The following is a 19895-nucleotide window of genomic DNA, read 5'->3' as shown; positions in this document are numbered from 1 at the left end:
TAGAAATGCATTAAACCGAAGTACACCATTGCGGTCGGGAGACTGCAAAGACGCAAATTAACCGTCATCAATAGCGGTTCACTTCCGCGATTTGGTACGGTTGCATTCAAATCTGCATCAAACCATACCAGAGTTCACATGAACCGTAACCCCAGACCACCTTTTCAAGTGGACTCCAGTGGGTGCGGTTCGTGGATGTGCGCCCGACTTCAGAAAACAGCATTCACGTCACCCAAACGAAACAAACTTTGACGTTGTTCGAACCCGGGTGCGCACTTAAAGCGCTAGTGTGAAAGCACGCTTCCAGAGCAAATGTTTCAGTGTACTGGAACGGTTTCGCAATTTGGACAGTCCTAGAAATGGCCAACTCCCAACCACTAAACTAGGAATCAAACTGAGACCCACACAGGAAGTTGGGGTTGGATATGTGCCATTTGGGTCTGAGAACACTGGACGCAAAGGTAATGTTCTTTCATCCCGGTTTTTAAAGCTCCAAAATGCTGTAAAAGTACAGATTCTTCTCATTGAATTGCGTCCTTGCAAGATGGTCACTCACTTGGATGTCCTGGGGCATGTTGTACACTTCAGCATCCAACAGGACTGTGCAGGCACTGAATGGAAGCGTCTGATTGGCTAGTGTTCTTGCAGCTCGGTAATGTACTCTCAAAACCTCCTGCTCATTGGATACAATCAGCTTTTCCTAAAACAGCAAAGGGCATGGTCATTCCACCAAATCATCTTTATTACAGGCAAAAAGAAGCAATCCTATTGTTCAAAGGAATATTCCGGGATCAGCACAAGTTAAGCTCAATCGACAGCATTTGTAGCATAATGTTGATTACCACAGAAAATTTTTTCAACACATCCAAAAAAAATTTTAAAGCATAAATTGCAATTACAGTGAGGCACTTACTATGAAAGTGAATGGGACAGTCCTTAAACGTTAATATAACAGTATAACCATAGCACATAAACATTTTACACGTTAGCATGGTTTATGCTTAAATATGCTTAACTTGTACTGATCATGGAACATTCCCTTAAGCAGACTATGCTTAAAATACAGTTTCCATTTGCTGCAACTGCACATAATGTACAAATTAAGCTCAATCATTAGCATTTGTGGCATTATATTGATAACCACAAAAAAAAAAAAAAAAAAAAAAACAACAGGCTAAAATCTGACAATATACAGTTGAAGTCAGAAGTTTACATACTCTTCGGTTGAACTCATAAAAAAAAAAAAAACATTTTAACCACTCCACAGATTTAATATTAGCAAACCATAGTTTTGGCAAGTCGGACTTCTACTTTGTGCATGACACGAGTAATTTTTCCAACAATTGTTTACAGACCGAATGTTTCACATTTAATTGACTATATCACAATTCCAGTGGTTCAGAATTTTACATAAATTAAGTTAACTCAGTGCCTCCTTGCTTGACATCATGGGAAAATCCAAAGAAATCAGCCAATACCTCCATCCTTGGGAGCAATTTCCAAACGCCTGAAGGTACCATGTTCATCTGTATAAAAATTGTATACAAGTATAAACACCATGGGACCACGCAGCCATCACACCACTCAGGCAGGAGAGGTATTCTTTCTCCTATAGATGAATGTAGTTTGGTGCGAAAAGTGCAAATCAATCCCAGAAGAACAGCAAAGGACCTTGTGAAGATGCTGGAGGAAACAGGTAGACAAGTATCTAGATCCACAGTAAAATGAGTCCCATATCAACATAAACTTAAAGGCTGCTCAGCCAGGAAGAAGCCACTGCTCAAAAACTGCCATAAAAAAGCCAAACTACAGTTTGCAAGTGCACATGGGGACAAAGATCTGACTTTTTGGAGAAATGTCCTCTGGTCTAATGAAACAAAAATGGTACTGTTTGGCCATAAAGATCATTGTTATGTTTGGAGGAAAAAAAGTGAGGCTTGCAAGCCGAAGAACACCATCCCAACCGTGAAGCATGGGGGCGGCAGCATCATGTTGTGGGGGTGCTCTGCTGCAGGAGGGACTGGTGCACCTCATAAAATAGATGGCATCATGAGGAAGGAAAATGATGTGGATATATTGAAGCAATATCTCAAGACATCAGCCAGGAAATTAAAGATAGGTCACAAATGGGTCTTCCAAATGGACAATGACTCTAAGCATACCTCCAAAGATGTGGCCAAATGGCTTAAGGACAACAAAGTCATGGTACTGGAGTGGCCATCGTACTTGGTACTTGATCTCAATACGATTGAAAATTTGTGGGCAAAACTGAAAAAGCGTGTGTGAGCAAGAAGGCCAACAATCCTGACTCAGTTGCACCAGTTCTGTCTGGAGGAATGGGCCAAAATTCCAGCAACTTATTGTGAGAAGCTTGTGGAAGGCTCCCCAAAATGTTTTACCCAAGTTAAACAATTTAAAGGCAATTCTACCAAATACTAACAAAGTGTATGTAAACTTCTGACCACTGGGAATGTGATGAAATAAATAAAAGATTCAATAAATAATTCTCTCTATTATTATTATTCTGAAATTTCACATTCTTAAAATAAAGTAGTGATCCTAACGGACCAAAGTCATGGAAAGTTTTCTACGATTAAATGTCAGGAATGGTGAAAAACTGAGTTTAAATGCATTTGGCTAAGGTGAATGTAAACTTCTGTCTTCAACTGTATACAATAAAAGTAAATGGTGCCGTTTTTTGGAGGGCTTAAAAAGGCAGAAATGTGAAAGCTTATAATTTTATAAAAGCACATACATGAATATTTCTGCAGAAGTTCTGCTGAAACGAGTAGTACAGATTTAAAGTTGTTTAAATCATCATTGTTAGGGCTGTTTAGGGGTTTACGGTGTTACTTCATCATTAAAATAGGATATAACTTCATATAGAAAAAGTTTGTCAGCAATTTTATCACACAAACATAATTTTAAAATGCATATTATTTACATTGCGTGCAAATACTTTTGACAAAGTATTTTAACACTTACAATGAAAGTGAAAGGCCCCATTCACTTCCATTGTAAGTACCTCACTCTAACCCAGATTTTTTCTTTTACAAATAAAAGGAGGTACAAGTCGAAATAAATTTTTGTGGTAATGAACATTATGCCACAAACGCTGTGCAGTAGATTGAGGTTAAACTGTATTAAACCTGGAATATTTTAATATAATTCAGCAGGCACAAAATGTTAAAACATTTTTAACATTAATTTATATTTATTTCTGTTATTATAATATCTAATACTTTTATTTTTTCCCATGCACTTCCATTATTAAGCCCTGTTGATTCAGTTGGGAAATGTGCAAGTAAACGTAGCAAATTACATCCATTTACCCTCTCGATGCTGTGCTGCAGTCTTAGCTTCATCCGCACCATCTCTTGCTGTTTAAACATCTCCTTCAGTGGTTCAGGTAGAGATGGGGGTGGAGTTATCTAAATAGGGCAAAAATTCTCCAATAGTGAGACTATCAGCACTGGTTTAATTTGAACCAAAAAAATAATTTTTATGGTACAATATTTTGTCTTTAACTACCTTTAGACTAATGAATAAATGCGTTATAGCATCATTACTGACAGAATAGAAGTAGTAAAAGCTTACGGTTGGGATGCAGAGCTTGCTCAGTGGGTTTCCATCCAGCAGGTAGGACCCATTGAATGTGACATACTCATCATAGTACTGAGGAGCTTGAGGAATGACACTACAAAGAACTTTCCTCTTCTCCTCAATCTTCTTGCGTATGTGCAAATACTCATAATAAGGGTTTGCTCTCTCGGTCTGGTAAGGCTGAATCTCCTCAAGCTTCAGTGCATCTACAATTGCAGCTAAGGACTGCTGTGTCTTTTCTTTGACCTGCTGATCTGTTAGGTTTGCTTGTGCCCGAGACAAAACCCTAAGCATCTTTCGTTTTCTTGGATGGGTCACCTGGATATCACCTTCCTCTTCCAGGAGTCGGAGTTTCGCTCTGGTCCCAGATGTATCGGAATCTCTCTCCACTACGGATAATGGGGAGGAGCTTCCCGAGTTGCCTCCACTAGGTGGCTCTACCTGAGGATCTTGCTGGAATCCAGTGTTGCTTTGACCATGTTCTCCTCTAGCCGGAAGGTTCGATTTTGCAGGCAGCTCCTCAACAGCAAGATGGTCTGACATCTCTACATCAGCCTTACTTTCATTTAGAGTGTGGGTTGTCACACCTTCTTCTAAGACTTTTGCGGCATCTGTCTCTGTGACTCGGCTTTCATCTGAATCCTCTTCAGACAACTCAATTGGCTCCTCAGGGTTCCTTTCTGGACTAGTGCAGTGAGACATGTTTGTTGAAGCAGAATGCAGGCTATCTACGAGTTTCTCTGGTTGAGCATCAACTGTAACCAATGACTCACTGGAGAACCTTGATGTACCTTCTTCTTGGACACTTGCATCCTTTTCTGTATCCTCCTGTACATTGATGGTTCTCAGCAGGGGTTTAACATTTTCCTCAGAGCTGGATCTACATGTACCAATAGATGAGTTTGCAGTGCTTGTGTGATCTATTCTGGGAATGTTTTCCACACTCTTGTCTATTTTGTTCTCGGCAACAACTGAGGTTTTCTCTTTCTGTTCTGGTCTTAGACAAGAGTCAGATCTCGGTGTCTGCTCAATGCTGGAATTGAGGGCAGTTTCCCACTGCAGGCTACTTGAATGCAAAGGTACACTGGTTTCTGATGAATTTTGTGTCTGAGAAGATGCAACTTGTGATACAACACATAATGGAGAATCCTTGTTGGATTCCTCTGTCATTACTGTATCAGCTATGTCAAGCTGACCCAGACTTGCCTGCTCTACTTGACTATCATTGTTGCAAAAGTGTCTCATCTCCAAATGGGTCTGGAACACATTATCCTGTGTGAGGCCACCTTGCTGGCTGCTAAGGTCTTTAGCAGTAGATTTGTGCAAGTGTAATGACAGCTGAACTTGACAAACAGGAGAGATGCCTTCACCCTCAGTACTAGTCATCTGACTTTCACCATCCGGAAGAGTACCAGTAAGACATTGACTATTCCGTTTCTCCTGAACAGGGGTCGCACTCATTTCTGTCTGATGAACTGCAGCTTGCTCATTGCCCGAGTGTGACACAGTAATTTTCTGGGACTCGTTACTCTGTCTAGTTTCTGCTGGTGGCACCTTGGCTTCTTCATCCAGAATTGCCCTTAAGCATGGGGAAGCGTGCCTGCTTGACAATGGTGTGCGATTGCAGAAAGCCGATTCAGGAAGACTGCTGGTCTCTTTATCAAGAACAGAAGGTAACTTGGAAGACTGTAGAACAAGGGCAGACTGCAGAAAAGGTGGCTGGGAATCTGAAGCGTCCATGTTGAGGTCCGAATCATAATCAGGGGGTTTAGGGGTGAATATTGTTGCTTGGCAGGAGTCTTCTGAGCTTGCCACAGAGATCATGGATACGGATCTTGACATAAGGCCAGATCTTTCGCTCTCTGGTCGCGGAGATCGGCTAAGGTTGTTTTCTGTTACTGGACCATTCTTCCCAAAGGAGGTGAGATTTTTCGTATCAAGTGAGAGCGTTCTTCCACTGGTGGCATCTTTTGAAGTTCTCTCACGACGACCCTCCGAGGCCTCTGAGCTTTTGGAGCGAGTTAGTTCCTTGGTAAGACATGGTTCACTGGACAAAGAGGAGATTTTCATTTTATCCTTACTTTTCTGTTTACCCATGTCAATTCCTGGCCGTTGTTTTAGTCGTTCCCTTTCCTTCTGCTTCATTTTCTCTAAGTGCTTTCTGTGCCACTGTTCAATTTCTTGATCCTTCTGACTAAGCATGCGTTCAAAGCTGGTCTTCATGAGGTCATCATCGACCAACCTCTTCTCTTTGGGACGAGTATCCTTTAAAGCAGGTGCAATTTTAGGTTTGGAATCCACTTCACTTGGTTTTGCCTTGCTAATTTTGCCATCTTTATTCTGCTGTAACCGGTCTTTATCTTTGTCCTTGTGTCGGTCTCGCTCACGGTCTCGATGCCTTTCAGACTCCCGGTCTCTCTCTCTTCGATCTTTGTCTTTCTCTGAAGTCTTCGTTACCTCTTCTTTTGATTTCGACGATATGACCTTATTGTTCTCAGAAATGTAGCTTTTCTTCTCTTCCAACAACAACTTGAGATTGGAGTAGGATGAGGAAGAAGGTGTGGGCTCTTTCAGTTTGTCTTTCTTCCTCTTGTCTGAATCTTTTTCCTTTTCCCGTTCTTTTTCCTTAGTGCGGTCAGATTTGCCATGATCAGTGGTTTTCTCAGGGGCTTTTGTTTTTTTTTCAGAACTTGTTTTTTCTTTGTGGTCACCAGAAGAATGCTCTTTCTCTGCCCTTTTGTCAAGCTTCTCCTTATTCTTCTTGTTTTCCTCATGTTTTTTCATCACTGACATCGCCTTGAGCTTTTCACCATCTTTATGGCTTTTATCATTGGGTGAATTTGAAATGCTTGTTAATTTCTCCTTCTCTTTCCATCGATCAGTTGAGTTGTGCAATTCAGGCTTATCAGCTGAATGATCAGATTTAACTTTCTTGTCTTTATCTGCATGCTTTTTATCAGACTTCTCAGTCTCTCGATCCATTGTTGGTACTCGCTTATCATTTTTCTCTTGAGTGTTCTTCTCCTGTTGATCTTGGTTAACCAAATTCACAGTGATTGGCTTATCATCCATTTCCTCTTTGACTACAGAACTGTGCAGTGAACCCTCAGACATTCGTCCAGAAACAAGGCCCTCAGTACGGTCATCAATTTCACCTCCTTTTCCATCCTTTCCACGCTCGTCTTTGATGGGAACCTCTTTTTTCTCTTTTTTTATGGCCTTGTCCTTTTCTCGCTCCTCCTTTGGCCTCCTGTCCCTGCTGCTACTACTGCTTGAATGTTTGTCTTTTGACGCCCCTCTTTCCTCTTTAACAGGGGACGATCCTGAAGATTTCGGAGGTGATCTGCCACCTGGCGTCTCACATTTACCAGTGAGCTCTTCGCTCTCATCACTTTTGAAGAAGTTCTCTTTCCAAAACTCCCGATCGAACTCCATATTCCTATGTCCATCTTTGCGGGCCTCTTTCTGCCGATGGCGATTCCTCTCAGCCTCATACTCCTTCCTGTACTTTTCTTTCTCCTTGTGTTTCAGCTTGTGCTTTTTAGCTTGTGCTTCCCCTTCATTGTCAGTCTTCCTAAATACATACTCTGAACTGTCCATACTATCTTTGAAAGGACTGGAGTTACCATCATCTCCATCTAAGCTGAGCTCTTTGTGGTGATGCTTGCTTTTCTCCTTGTGTTTGCAGCTCTTACTACTCGAACCTTCTGTGCAGAAGTCGGACTCAGTGTAGTGGTTGCACTTGATGCTTTCCATCGGACAGGATCCATCGCCAATTGAAACACATGTCTTAGTGTTTTCTTGTTTCAGAGGAGTTGTCTGCTTGTCAGTTTGGTTGTGGTTCAGCTTTGGGGACTTGACTAGTTGAAAGAGGTGGACCGATGTGTCATCCTTTGCACTAAACGACATTTTAAAGGAGTCCTCCTCCCTGACGACCCTATCAGAATTGTCGGACACAGTTGCAGTGGAAAAAATAAGGGATTTGCTGTTCTCTTTCCCTTCTTCTTGGAGTTCTTGGTTCTCCTTATTTTTGCTTTGGCTCTTGTTCTTTTTCTTCTGTTTACCCTTTTCTTTCTGCTCTGCTGGTGTGAGATTTAGACATTCTTTCTTAAATCTATTGTCCGTTTTATGACCATCCATGCTGATTGACCTAGTCGGCGAGCTCCTTCTTTCTAATGGCATCTCCGCTTCATCACTTGAACTGTCTGAACTGCAGTAAATACGGGTCGCCTTCGTTTTTTTAGACTTGCATGCCAGCATCGACTGGTCGCTTTTGCAGCCCTGTTTCAAAGCATAGTGGTTCTTTTCCTTTTCCTCTTTCGCCTTTTGGCGGAGTTCTCTTTTTAGGATGTGTCTGTCGTTAAGTGCCTTACTCAGGTCATTCTCCTCTTCCTCGTCCTTGAACTCATATTCATCTAGCCCCGACATGGATGATGAGGCCTTTACTGAGGTGGATTTACAGTCAGAGTCTTTTTCAGCATCAGAGTATTCCATGTTCTCATCTACACTGGATGGATTTACAGAGGGTGGGTCCTCAGATTCTGTGACAAACAAAATATTGGACAAATTAAATTAATCAAACCATATTATATTTGATGCCTTATATTAGTGTTTCCCCTAGGATTTTTTCAGCAGCGGTGTTGTTGTGCACGTGTCCACAAGCCCGCAACTTCAGACCCGTATTAATGCATAGGGGTGTTAAACTCAATTTCAGCCTGGGCCACATCAGGGTTTATTTGTGCTCTCAAACGACTCTTTGAAAATGAACAACAAATTTTTATATGGCTAAATTGAAATAATCTAAAACTAAGGGTGTGTTCACACTTGGCAGGTTTAGTTTGATTAAAACGACCTCTGGTGCGATTGCTCAGTTAGAGCGGTTCATTTGAACAAGTGTTAACGCTGCCATCCGAACCTTGGTGCGCACAAAACAAATGGACCGAGACCCATTGAATAGTAGCGCCAAAAAGCCGTCTTGGAGAGGCATTCATGCAAACACAGAGAGTGATGTCAAAAGTGAATGTAAATGGTGGAGAAAAAAAAAACAGATTTCTATTAAAATGTCAGACTTGTAAGTGCAAATGTAAGCTAATAGATCTGCTGCTGTCTAATATTGTGTGTCATTATAACATTAAAACACTCACTGTTTTTGACTGGGCAACTTTAGTAGTTTTAAAAAGCACTAATGTATTATAGTCATACAGTGAAGACCAGTAGTAGTTTTATGTTGCATTTCATTCTGAATGTTTACTTGAATGCTTGATATCCTACTGCTGTTAAAGACTTCCAAAGCTGTTAAAAAAGCTGTTATATTATTTTTAATCTATTTCTATTCATTGCAGACTGTTTACTAGTCTTGAATAATTACTTAAGAACTTGAAACCATTCTTCCATAATTAACAGTGTTATTATTTGTTGTGGTTTTGAAGCTGGTATTGAGAATTGTCAAATTACACTACATACTACTGAAATGTTTGTATTGTGATAATGTATAGTCTATATTGTACATGGTAGATATTGCTACAATAACATGATGAAAAATCTCTCATTCCATAGAAGTGTGAGCACCCCTGCTGTTAATGAAGACGATGGAGGCTTTCCTTTATTTGACTATCATACGTGACTGTGGCAGGGCGGAGGGCGGGGCCGGGTTGTTATTATACACACCCGGTCCCTTATCAGGCTAATTAAGTGGTGCGACGAGAGAGAGATAGTTTGTCCGCAGTTTGAGACATGTCCGTAAACTATCTCTCTCTCGTCGCACCACTGTCGGCCTTTATCCCTCTCAGAGGCTTAATTAGCCTGATAAGGGATCGGGTGTGTATAAATCACAACCCGCCCCGCCCTCCGCCCTGCCACAGTGACAAAATAATTACCATATGACGACAACAGTCGTTCACATTTCTGTCACAGAGAATTGAGTTGATTGTACAGGTACACGATTATGTTGGACATCGGTCGTAAATTTAGGAAACATACAACAGATAGTGAATGACCAATTTACTTGTCTGGAGGATAAGCACATGAAAATGCTTAATGTCGAGCCCTGATGTAATGTTAACTAATCAAGTTGAAGTAACTCTACAGTTTTAAGCTTAATGTGTGTACCCTTGATTTTCAGATCATGAGCATTTTTAAGTATTTCAAGAAGAGAGAGTGAAATCCACCACCAGATGAAGAAGAAACAGCTACAGAGGTAGCTAGCTAGGATAGCTAGCATAGCTAGATGGGAAGTCAATAGCCAAACAGATTATTCATAGGCTTTTGTCAAGAAATAAACTGGAGTAACAGTGAAATATTAACGTTTTTTGTAGCAGAAGAGACCGATTCTCCAGGTAGCAAGAGAGAAAGCAGGGGCAGCAGGGGAGACAGCCTCAGCTGACTCTCATAGAGGGACAGCAGCGGAGGTACTTCCCATAGAGGCAGCAGGGGAGACAGCCTCCCCTGAGGGAGGAACAGCAGGCGATTTTGACAGCAGAGAAAGGGCAGTAGGGTCACAGTAGTTTCAGTTCAATTTTTAAACTGCGTTAAACTCGTGTTTCGTTTATGCTTTGTGGGTGTGACTTTAATATGTCATCAACATTCATATATATATATATATATATATAACCAATGCGTTTAAGATTAAATTAATAATAGAGCACAAAATTGTTTACAAGAGCACAAATTCTTCATAGATCTAGCATCTTAATTCTGCTCTAAAAGTGCACCAGATTGATGCGTTAAACTTTAAAATGCACAAAAAATGTTTTACGGGGGAGTATGCCGGCGGATGGGGGGCCTAGAGGGTCCGTGGTCCACTCACCACAGTCTCACAAAATCCTGTGGGAAACACTGCAAGGTACATCAAACCTTTCAACTCCACATGGAAGTGATTTAGCAATTCAAACATTCATAAATCATGATTACAAGGCGCAAACTCCGCCCTCAGGAATTATGTCGGTAACACACACCAGAAGTTCATCCAGCTTTCTAGCTCTGCTTTTAAACCCCACAGGCCCACTTACCTGCCAGGCTTCCATTTTAAGTGCATTAAACACGTTTCTGTTCATTTATACAGATTGAGGGCAGAGCAAACTTTATTTTCTTTAGTCATCGACAACATTTCCAAAAATCCTGGCAACAGAGCTCAAGTTATATTTAACCTGGAATTTTCCTTTAACAGTCCTAAAGTACAAAAGCACTTGCATCAGCCCTGACAAATCTCAGGGGTGTCCTTACCTGAAGAGCTCTCTTCTGGTTCTGACAGCGGGATTTCTCCCTTGAGTAACTGCTCAATCTCCTGAGAGTCAGCAACATCAACCGGTCTCTCTCCTCTCTTGTTGGCCTGGTAGGCATTACCTCCATGACACAAGAGCAGCTTCACAATCTATGAAAGTTCAGAAAAACATGAGAAAGATAGAATTCACACAGATGAATGAGTGTATAAAAACAAACTAGTGAAAACTAATAAGAAATGTCCAGGTCATATGTACCCCCTACATCAAAAGGAAAAGTCCTTCGGATGAGATGTTAAACTGAGGTCCTGACTCTCTGTGGTCATTAAAAATACCAGGACATTTCTCGTAACAAGTCGGGGTGTAACCACGGTGTCCTGGCCAAATTCCCCCCATTGGCCCTTATCAATCATGGTCTCCTAATAATACCCATACATTAATTGGCTGTATCACTCTACTCTCTCTTCTCGACCTACAGCTGGTGTGTGGTGAGCGTACTGGCGCACTATGGCTGCCGTCACATCATCCAACATCTCTTTTAAATCAAATACATTTTACCGCCTGCTTTCATCTGGCGGTAATAGCACAATGTAAATTGCAACAGGCAATTAATCTATAATAACCCTAATTTACACAGAAATGAGGCGTGTTTGAGCGGACATGAATGATAAATGACTTAATTTAAATACTCATGCAGGTTAAATACTCAGGTTCTTGTTTAGAACCGGATCATTCTTTAAAAAAATACCCGAATCTTATAATCTTCGTGACTTTCAATTCCATTAATGGTTCTCCAGCGTGCAATTTTCCGCCGATGCGGCTGAAGCACCATCCTGAAATACTCTGAACAGAGTTTCCAGCAGCACATTTCTGCAGCAGCACTGCCCTCTACTGACTCTAAAGCGTAAAACACACAGTTCTACCAGTGTATTTGATTCCCGATCGAACGAGTCTTGAGCCGGCTCTTTTGAATCAACAGAGCAAAACATACGGTGCATCCGGTATAGTCCGATCCCGAAAGAACCATTCGAATGAGCCGGTTCTTTTGAATCTACAGTGTGAAACAGACAGCGCTTCCATTTATAGTCCGGTATCCACCTTATTGGGCAACGCGGAAGCAAGCGAGCGGATGCATTTCAGGCAAATGTGACAAAGTTCTGCTGGTACTGACCACAGAGTAAATAACTAGAAGGATAAGAAGATCAGATTGGCTTCTACACTATCACACAACCACAGGATTTACCACAGAATAATATGCCAATGTTGGATTATTTTCCAACATCAGCATTAATAGTAAAAGAGTAAGTTGATCATTCACTTGTTGCTGTGTGTAGTATTGAAGAGACATTAATAAAATCAGCTTCTTACTTTACTGAGAGCATGACGATGCCGTGTTTCTTATCTCCATGTAAATGTCTATTCATACTTTTATCTGTGAAACCTCTGATGATGCTTTTATTTATTTCCAAACACGATGTTTCATAAGTCATGCTAAATGCACAATCTGCATGTCTATAAACACTGTAAAGAAAGTGGGAATGTTCTATGATAAGAAAGGAGAGAATAATGCGTTTATTATTTTACCAAAATGAAACGAGATGCCGTTTTGAGGCAAAGAAAGCTTTCTGCTCTCCACCGTTTATGTAAAGTTTGCGGTAGCCGTTACAGACTGCAGTGTGATAAAACGGTTGCAGAATGTGATAAACGGTAAAACTGTACAAGCTACAAACCAAGGTGTTCATGAAAATAATAATGAATGATAATAATATGATCACATGTTTGCCAGCCTGCAATATATAGTGTGTAAATTAGGATTTTTGCATTGCTGAAATGGATGGAGGTGGCTTATACCGGAACAGGTTCACATTCAAGGTTGATAATGGCGGCGCCCTAGTTACGCTGAACATTAAGGTGGATACAAGTAATCTTATACTGACGTGCAAGTTTTGAATGTCCAACTTGAAATGAAATAAGAACTGTTGAAGTCTCGCAAGCCTGAAGTACAACATTACTGTAGGCTACATAACAGTCAGAACTGTTTCTGTTTATTTAATGATAACCTGCGTCTCTATTAACTCAAGCAGTGCAGCGACTGACTGATTGTTCATATGACAACGTATAATTAATCATACACACGTTTTGTTGTAATAAGTGGAATTTTATAAAATAATAAATGAAATGAAATATGCCATCGCATTTTGTGTTGATTTAGATTTGTTTACTTAAAATATAGTTGGGATCTATTATTGGCTTGTATTTATTGATTCTTTGCATCATATGTTGTTATGCACAATTCAATATATATGTGCGCAATATATATGCAATATATATATATTGCATACATATACATACACACACACACACACATACATACATACATATATATATATATATATAATAAATGGACTGTTTTAAAATTATTGTTTGACAATCACATCTTTGTATCCACTGCTGGAGGCATCATGAAGAGGAGTGTCATTGTCCAATCCCTGCGTGTTCACTTCCGCTCCTGCACCAATCAGAACCTTTGCTACATCATAGTAACCAAGGTTACAAGCTTCATGGAGAGGCGTCCAACCTGAAATAAATAAATAAGACCATTCAGTATGAGCTTTTGAGAAAATACCATCTGCTAAAATACCACAGCTATTGTTACTATAGTAAAACTGCACTGCAAAACAATTTTCTCAAGCGGTACTTTAATGGTTATATTTATGCATTAAACAAAAACATAAAAGTAAGGAACTTATTTGAAGTTATATTCTATCTCATTTAACATAATCTTCATTAAATCTATCGTGATTTAAGGATGTTTATAATATATTTACTGGAAAAAAGACAAACATACAGATTAAGAAAATAACATTTTTACGCTGTGACAAAATGACAGACTCTAAAAGCTTTTGACACATTTTTGAGGAGATTAATTTACATTAAAGGGATAGTTCACCCAAAAATGAAAATTCTCTCATTTACTCACCCTTATGCCATCCCAGATGTGTTTGACTTACTTTCTTCTGCAGAACGCAAATTTTTTTTAAAGAATTTCAACTGTAGGTCCATACAATGGTGACCAGAACATTGAAGTTAAAAAAAGGACATAAAAGTAGCATAGAAGTAATACATATGACTCCAGTGGTTTAATCCATGTCTTCTGAAGTGATACGATAGTTGTGGGTGAGAAACAGACCAATATTTGAGTCCTTTTTCACTGTGAATCTACACTTTCACTTTCACATTTTAGTGAGGAAGTGTCGTTCACTTTCACATACACAACCTAATGGTTGGGGGGCTGGTTAAAGTTGAAGATTTATAGTAAAAAAAGGACTCAAAAACACCCACACCCATCAAATCGCTTCTGGGGACAGGGATTAAACCACTGGAGTCTTTTGGATAACTTTTATGCTGCCTTTATGTGCTTTTTGGACCTTCTGCATTCTGGTCACCATTCACTTGCATTGTGAGGACTGAATGTTTGTTCAGCAGAAGAAAGAAAGTCATACACATCTGGGATGGCATGAGAGTGAGCAAATAATGAGATAATTTTTTGGGTGAACTATCCCATTTATTACAGCTTTACAGTAGCAAAAATGACTGAATAACTTTGGTATAGTGGCTGAAATTATGGTTATCATGATATCTTTTTTAAGGGCTGATAAACTAGACAGCTGGTTGTGTAGTTCAATAAATGATCACAAAATACACACACAATCTCACCTGCAAAATCTTTGACATTTACATCCGCCCCGAGGCTAATGAGTTCCTTAACCTGTTTGACTTCCCCCCTGATTGCGGCCATATGCAGCGGGGTCTCTCCTCTCTCGTTCCGTTTGTTAACTTTATCTTTCTGTCGTGAGGACGAGCTGCTAGCGATCTTCTTCTGCACTGGCGGCATTTGAGATGGGTGACTCGGCGTCGTCTCTGACATGACAAAACCATTAACAAGAATGTCAAAGTCATTTGAATGATGATTGTCAATCTGACCTGACTTGATTGCAAAAGAAGAAATAACTGGCTTCATCATCTCTATGAACATAAACAAACTTTTTTTTGGTAACTGCAGCTTAGGGAGTGTGATATACGGTAATTATAATAGATATGCAAATCATTTATTCCGGTAAAATTATCAGGGGAAGCTCATAAAAACAGGATATATTCACTTTCTTTCAGAAAACAAAGGGATAAGGAATATCTGCCATGTTTTAACATCTTCCAACCTGACAAATTACACGGAGAAAAGATTCAAACGTTAACACAACAGAGCAACAGGAGTGAGCACTAGGTGGTCGGCGTCCCCTACCAGGACTGTTGTCTCTCGCAGTCATCTGCATTACAAGTGCCATCTGCTTTCGTTCCGATAAAGGGTAGCCGAACAAAATGTTCACAGGGGTTGACTTCTTAGTGCCCGACTCCTTCTTAACCTTCTTCTTATCTGGAACATCTTTGTCTACAGCAAACAAGAAAAATGATAAACTGTGCATGAGAATGGCTTTTCACTCGCATTATACTTCTTAAAAACGTCAGTGTCTGATGCAATTTATCCCCCTTAAATGCAAAGCAGAAGGAAGTGTGATGAAAACTAAAGAAGTAAACTGTTACCAGCCGGGTAGAGACATGCATTACCCATCTAACACCCCTACTGCATGTCTAGCGTGACATGGAAAAGCATGCAATTAAAGCAGACGCAAACAAATCTGAATATGTGTCTGTATGTGTGCTTCCTTGAAACCTAATTGCTTTTTAAATGACAGACAGTTCATGCGGAAGAAGTTTGTGTATGTACACTTTAGGCCAGAAATGCAAGTACGCAAACATAGATGGTAAACGCACTAGATATGTTATTATTCAGGTAGCTAGCTATAAAACTGTTGACAGTTTAGCTTGTTGGAAACTGAAAACTGACTGAATGAAAAGTACAGCTCAAAAGAGAAAGCAGCTCGTACTTGCATTGTTACAATTTGCATTATGACACATTTTGGAACGCAACATTTTGAAATCGAGCGTTTGCGTTCACATACTAGTGCACAATATCTTTTAGGCCTTATTTCGCAGTCACACGAGGCCTTCAGCATGCAAAATGACTTTGGACGCAGCGACGAACAGAATATGATGTCACACTCTAGGGCTTCTGATTTCTGATTAATAAATAATAAATAAATAAAATATACACTGGAGAATAACTTTTTGACAACAATAAAATCACGGCATTTGTTTGTAGGCAAAAAGGTCAGTATGTGACGTTTTAATCTTCTATTGGTCACGCATCTTCCTTATCGCTATCGAACTATCACGAGAGTTCACGGAGCAGCGGAAATCGAAATCTTTCCTCACGAGTTTGTGTTTTCGATGTCACGCATTCGGATGTGTTTGAATGGCACTGAATGGAGTGCTAAGTGTAGTGCGACCACAGCTTTATTGAAACATGATTAATTTCAGCCAACGTATTTATGGTCGAGCCGTCAATCGATCCAACTTTTTAATTACATTATTACATAAAATGCAGATTAATTAATACAATTACTTAAAATGGATCTAATATACAAATATTTGATGAGAAACCCCATAAAACAATAATTCAGATAATTAAAATGCATTATATTATTGTGGCAAACGAGTAAAACATTGATACAACTATACAAAAAGTGTCTTTAGAAGGCAATATATTGTTTATTTCCATATTATTGAACATTAGCCCATCTCATTGGCCTATAGTCCACAGAAATATACTTTGCAAATGAATCTGTCAATCTATCCAGGATAGATTTATAATAAGGGCTTTTCTAAGAACGTGTCAATGCACACAAGCATCAGACGAATGCATTGGAACGTCTCACTTTGCTTTGTGTTGCAACAAACGCAGCATTTTTAGGTTGCTAGGTCAAGTCACATGTAGTTTGAAACTTGAGATCACTGCTTTAGGATGCGTTCCGTCCAGCTGCGTTTAAATGTAAAACGTATGTTCATCTTGTGCCGTCACTGGTGTCAAGCAAGCCTGACCGTGCGTTTAGACCAGAGGCGGCGAGAGTGTCAAAATTCGCTCTGGCGAGTTGAAATAGGCGGCAACGTTCATTCAGAATGCTTGGTTTTGTGAACTATATTTAAAGGGTCAGCAAAACTTCCACACATGTCGACCGATATCTTTTTGCCGACCTATCACAAGTAGCGTATCTCCTCATGAAATCTTTTCAATGTGAAAGTAAGAAATCGATCGATGGCAGAAAGTTATTACAATTATGGTTGTTTGCTACCAAAATAAACAATATAAAATACATATATCCCTGTAAGCAAACAGGGACAGATTGTACATTACGGGAAAACCCGCCACGGCAATAATTTGATTCTCCTCATTTCATCTTCGGAACTAATGTTTAGTGGGAACCAAAGTTTACACTGTTGTTTTCCTTAGACTTCACTAGAGCGGAGCACTTCTATACACCAATAGGTTGCCGCAGAAGCGTCAAAGCTCATTACCATAATGTTGCCCGCACTTACACTTTTCCTCTGATGCCCACAACGAGAGTCGAGAGTCGATTTGACGCGCTCAACGCCTCTGTTCTGAACGCACCATTAGTGTGGTTTGTTCTCTGCACAGCTGCACGTTGCCTATACAGCAGGAGTTTCACTTACTGCCCCCTGCTGAAAACAGGTGGTACTGAATTACTCCGACAGTAGAAATTTTCTTTATTACAGTCTGGGAAACATGATTAACGGCGTAATTTTTTTTAATACACTATTTTTGGTATAATTAAAATCGCACTGAATTAACAGGGAGAATCTGATCTTGAAAAACAGAAATGCAGTGTCCATGCTTCTGAATATACGGATGGTGAAGTTTCTCAGACAGTTTCGTACATTTTGCGGCCATTGATGTGACACAGCAATGGTATGCTGTGGGGTGGCTTTAACAGAGGAGTTACCTGCGTATATCCTGCAGGGGGGAAGTAATCCCTCTCCCCACAGGTCGCTTGACTGCCCGGGGTCAGAGTCATCTACAGTGCAAAAGCAGGGAGGTGGGGGAGAGGCAGGGTGGGTCAGGGTTCGAGAGGAGGGAGGGAGGGGAGAGCAGAGCACTGATTACACCCACAGGCTCCGCCCTTACGCAAATGAAAAAATCACAGCACAGGACTTAAATGCTCCGTGATACTACTTGAAGGGTTTGTTCACCCAAAAATAAAAATTCTCACATCATTTACTCATCCTCATGCCATCCCAGATGTGTATGTCTTTCTTCTGCAGAACACAAAGATTTTTAGAATATCTCTGCTCTATAGGTCCATACAATGCAAGTGAATGGTGACCAAAAAGCACAAAGGCAGCATCCATGTCTTCTGAAGCGATCTGATCTGTTTTGGGTGAGCCAGATCAAAATATAACTCCTTTTTCACTATAAATTATGACATAAGCCAGGGGTGTCCAAAGTCTGGCCCGTGGGCCATCTGCGGCCAAACGACTGTTCTGATGCGGCCTGCGAGAGATTTTAGAAACAGAACAGAATTAGGCCCGCTACGGAGAAATTATATGAAATTCATATTCTGGACACTGGATATAGCCATCACATACAGCCACCATTCACAGTCTCCACTAGTAGGTTCTGTGCTGTCGCCATCAGCTTCAACAGGAGTTTGGAAGCACTAGGAAGAGTAATCAAACTTGAAATCACGATCGTGCCAAGAGACAGATGATGTAAACATAGCTAATAAAAGAGTAATATTTTGGTCTGTTATCACCCAAAACCGGTTGGATCGCTTCAGAAGACATTAATTTCACCTTTGGATTCGAATGGATTACTTCCATGCTGCCTTTACGTGCTTTTTGTAGCTTAAAAGTTTTGGTCACCATTCACTTGCATTGTATGGACCTACAGAGCTATTCGATAGAGATATTCTTCTAAAACTCTTTGTTTGTGTTCAGCAGCAGAAATAAAGTCATACACTTCTGATGAGAGGTGAAATATCCCTTTAAGATAATATCACAAATCTATATCCATTTTTGTATTTGTATTTGATGAGGCTGGCTTAACCATTACATAACACCCTTAGAATTTTTTTTTATTTTTAGTACTGTGTGTCCAATGAGAACAAGTGCCAAAGAAATAACCAGAAGGGGGCAGCAATAAGGCAGACTAGAACAAAAGCTACTAGAACATTCACACTAAATATCAAACTGACCCGCGTCTGAGTGAAGCTCCTCGTTATGAGGCGGACTGATGGTGAAGGAGAGCTTCCGTTTCATGGAGGACTTGGACTTCCCCTCTTTCCCCAGGATCTCACTCCGATCGAGCTTTGGAGTTTTGACAAACGGAGACATTTTCTCTTTACTCTGAGAAAGCAAAGAAAATACACCACTATGAAATGGAGGAACATTCAATCAGTCACGTCTAGTGTAAGACAGACCCCGAACTGTCAGTCTTAATAACTTAGTTTAGTATGCATAAGTATAAGAAACAATGTAACAGCATAATATTGAAAGAACACATCATTTAAATTCACCCGTCCTTTCGAAATAAATTTTTATAAACTTTGTTTGGTGTCCCAGCACCCCCAATGTTGCATGTATAAACATAAATAATAGAAATGTTTAAACTGAACCTTCAAATTCTTCATCAAAACCCAGTAGACACATATTATTAAAGATTTAACCCTCTGATTTATCAAATTAGGCATATTGTAACATTGCTTCTGTGAACTAAGTACGTTGCAGAAAAATATTAAAATAAAACTTAAATGATATATATATTTTTCCGCAAAATAAAGCAACTCTAGCAGCAGTCTCACCTTCTTCTCTGCCGTCTTCTCCACCATGGCTCCATCACGGCCCAATCCCGGTTTGGCCATGGTGCATCTTCTGACTAGCTGCAACAGCTACGGCTCACAGATTTCATTATGGGTCTGTAACACAAACATTCCCAATTATATACTTCACTAAAAATCAATAAGAAATGTGTGAAGCCTTTACTTAAAAATGTGAAGAATTGTTTTTTGCATAACTTATAGATTTGGACAAAAAATGAGCATCATGTCAAGGACCCAATTAGCAAAGGGATCCATGCAGCGATAATATTTCATATCCTGAGTG

General features: G+C 40.0%; 1 protein-coding gene across 2 annotated transcripts in view; it reads right to left on the bottom strand.

Moving 5' to 3' along the window:
• Positions 1-19895, bottom strand: part of LOC127644515 (ankyrin repeat domain-containing protein 12-like) — a 61151-nt gene that overhangs the window by 4830 nt on the left and 36426 nt on the right. Inside the window, exons 2-11 of one of the 2 annotated variants that reach the window (XM_052127704.1) lie at positions 19595-19708; positions 18989-19139; positions 17738-17809; positions 15121-15267; positions 14538-14741; positions 13256-13398; positions 10825-10972; positions 3598-8144; positions 3333-3431; positions 557-700 (exon numbers count right to left, since the gene is read on the bottom strand). In XM_052127704.1, coding sequence (XP_051983664.1) covers positions 557-700; positions 3333-3431; positions 3598-8144; positions 10825-10972; positions 13256-13398; positions 14538-14741; positions 15121-15267; positions 17738-17809; positions 18989-19139; positions 19595-19654 — 5715 coding nt within the window. In that variant the 5' untranslated portion in view covers positions 19655-19708. The remainder of the gene's footprint in view (positions 1-556; positions 701-3332; positions 3432-3597; positions 8145-10824; positions 10973-13255; positions 13399-14537; positions 14742-15120; positions 15268-17737; positions 17810-18988; positions 19140-19594; positions 19709-19895) is intronic. The other variant, XM_052127705.1, reaches the window with a different exon arrangement.

This window comes from Xyrauchen texanus, chromosome 6 (assembly GCF_025860055.1).
Source record: "Xyrauchen texanus isolate HMW12.3.18 chromosome 6, RBS_HiC_50CHRs, whole genome shotgun sequence".
In the NCBI taxonomy this organism is placed as follows: domain Eukaryota; kingdom Metazoa; phylum Chordata; class Actinopteri; order Cypriniformes; family Catostomidae; genus Xyrauchen; species Xyrauchen texanus.
Note: the sequence above shows the minus strand (reverse complement) of the source record. Positions and strands in the feature narration are given on the sequence as shown.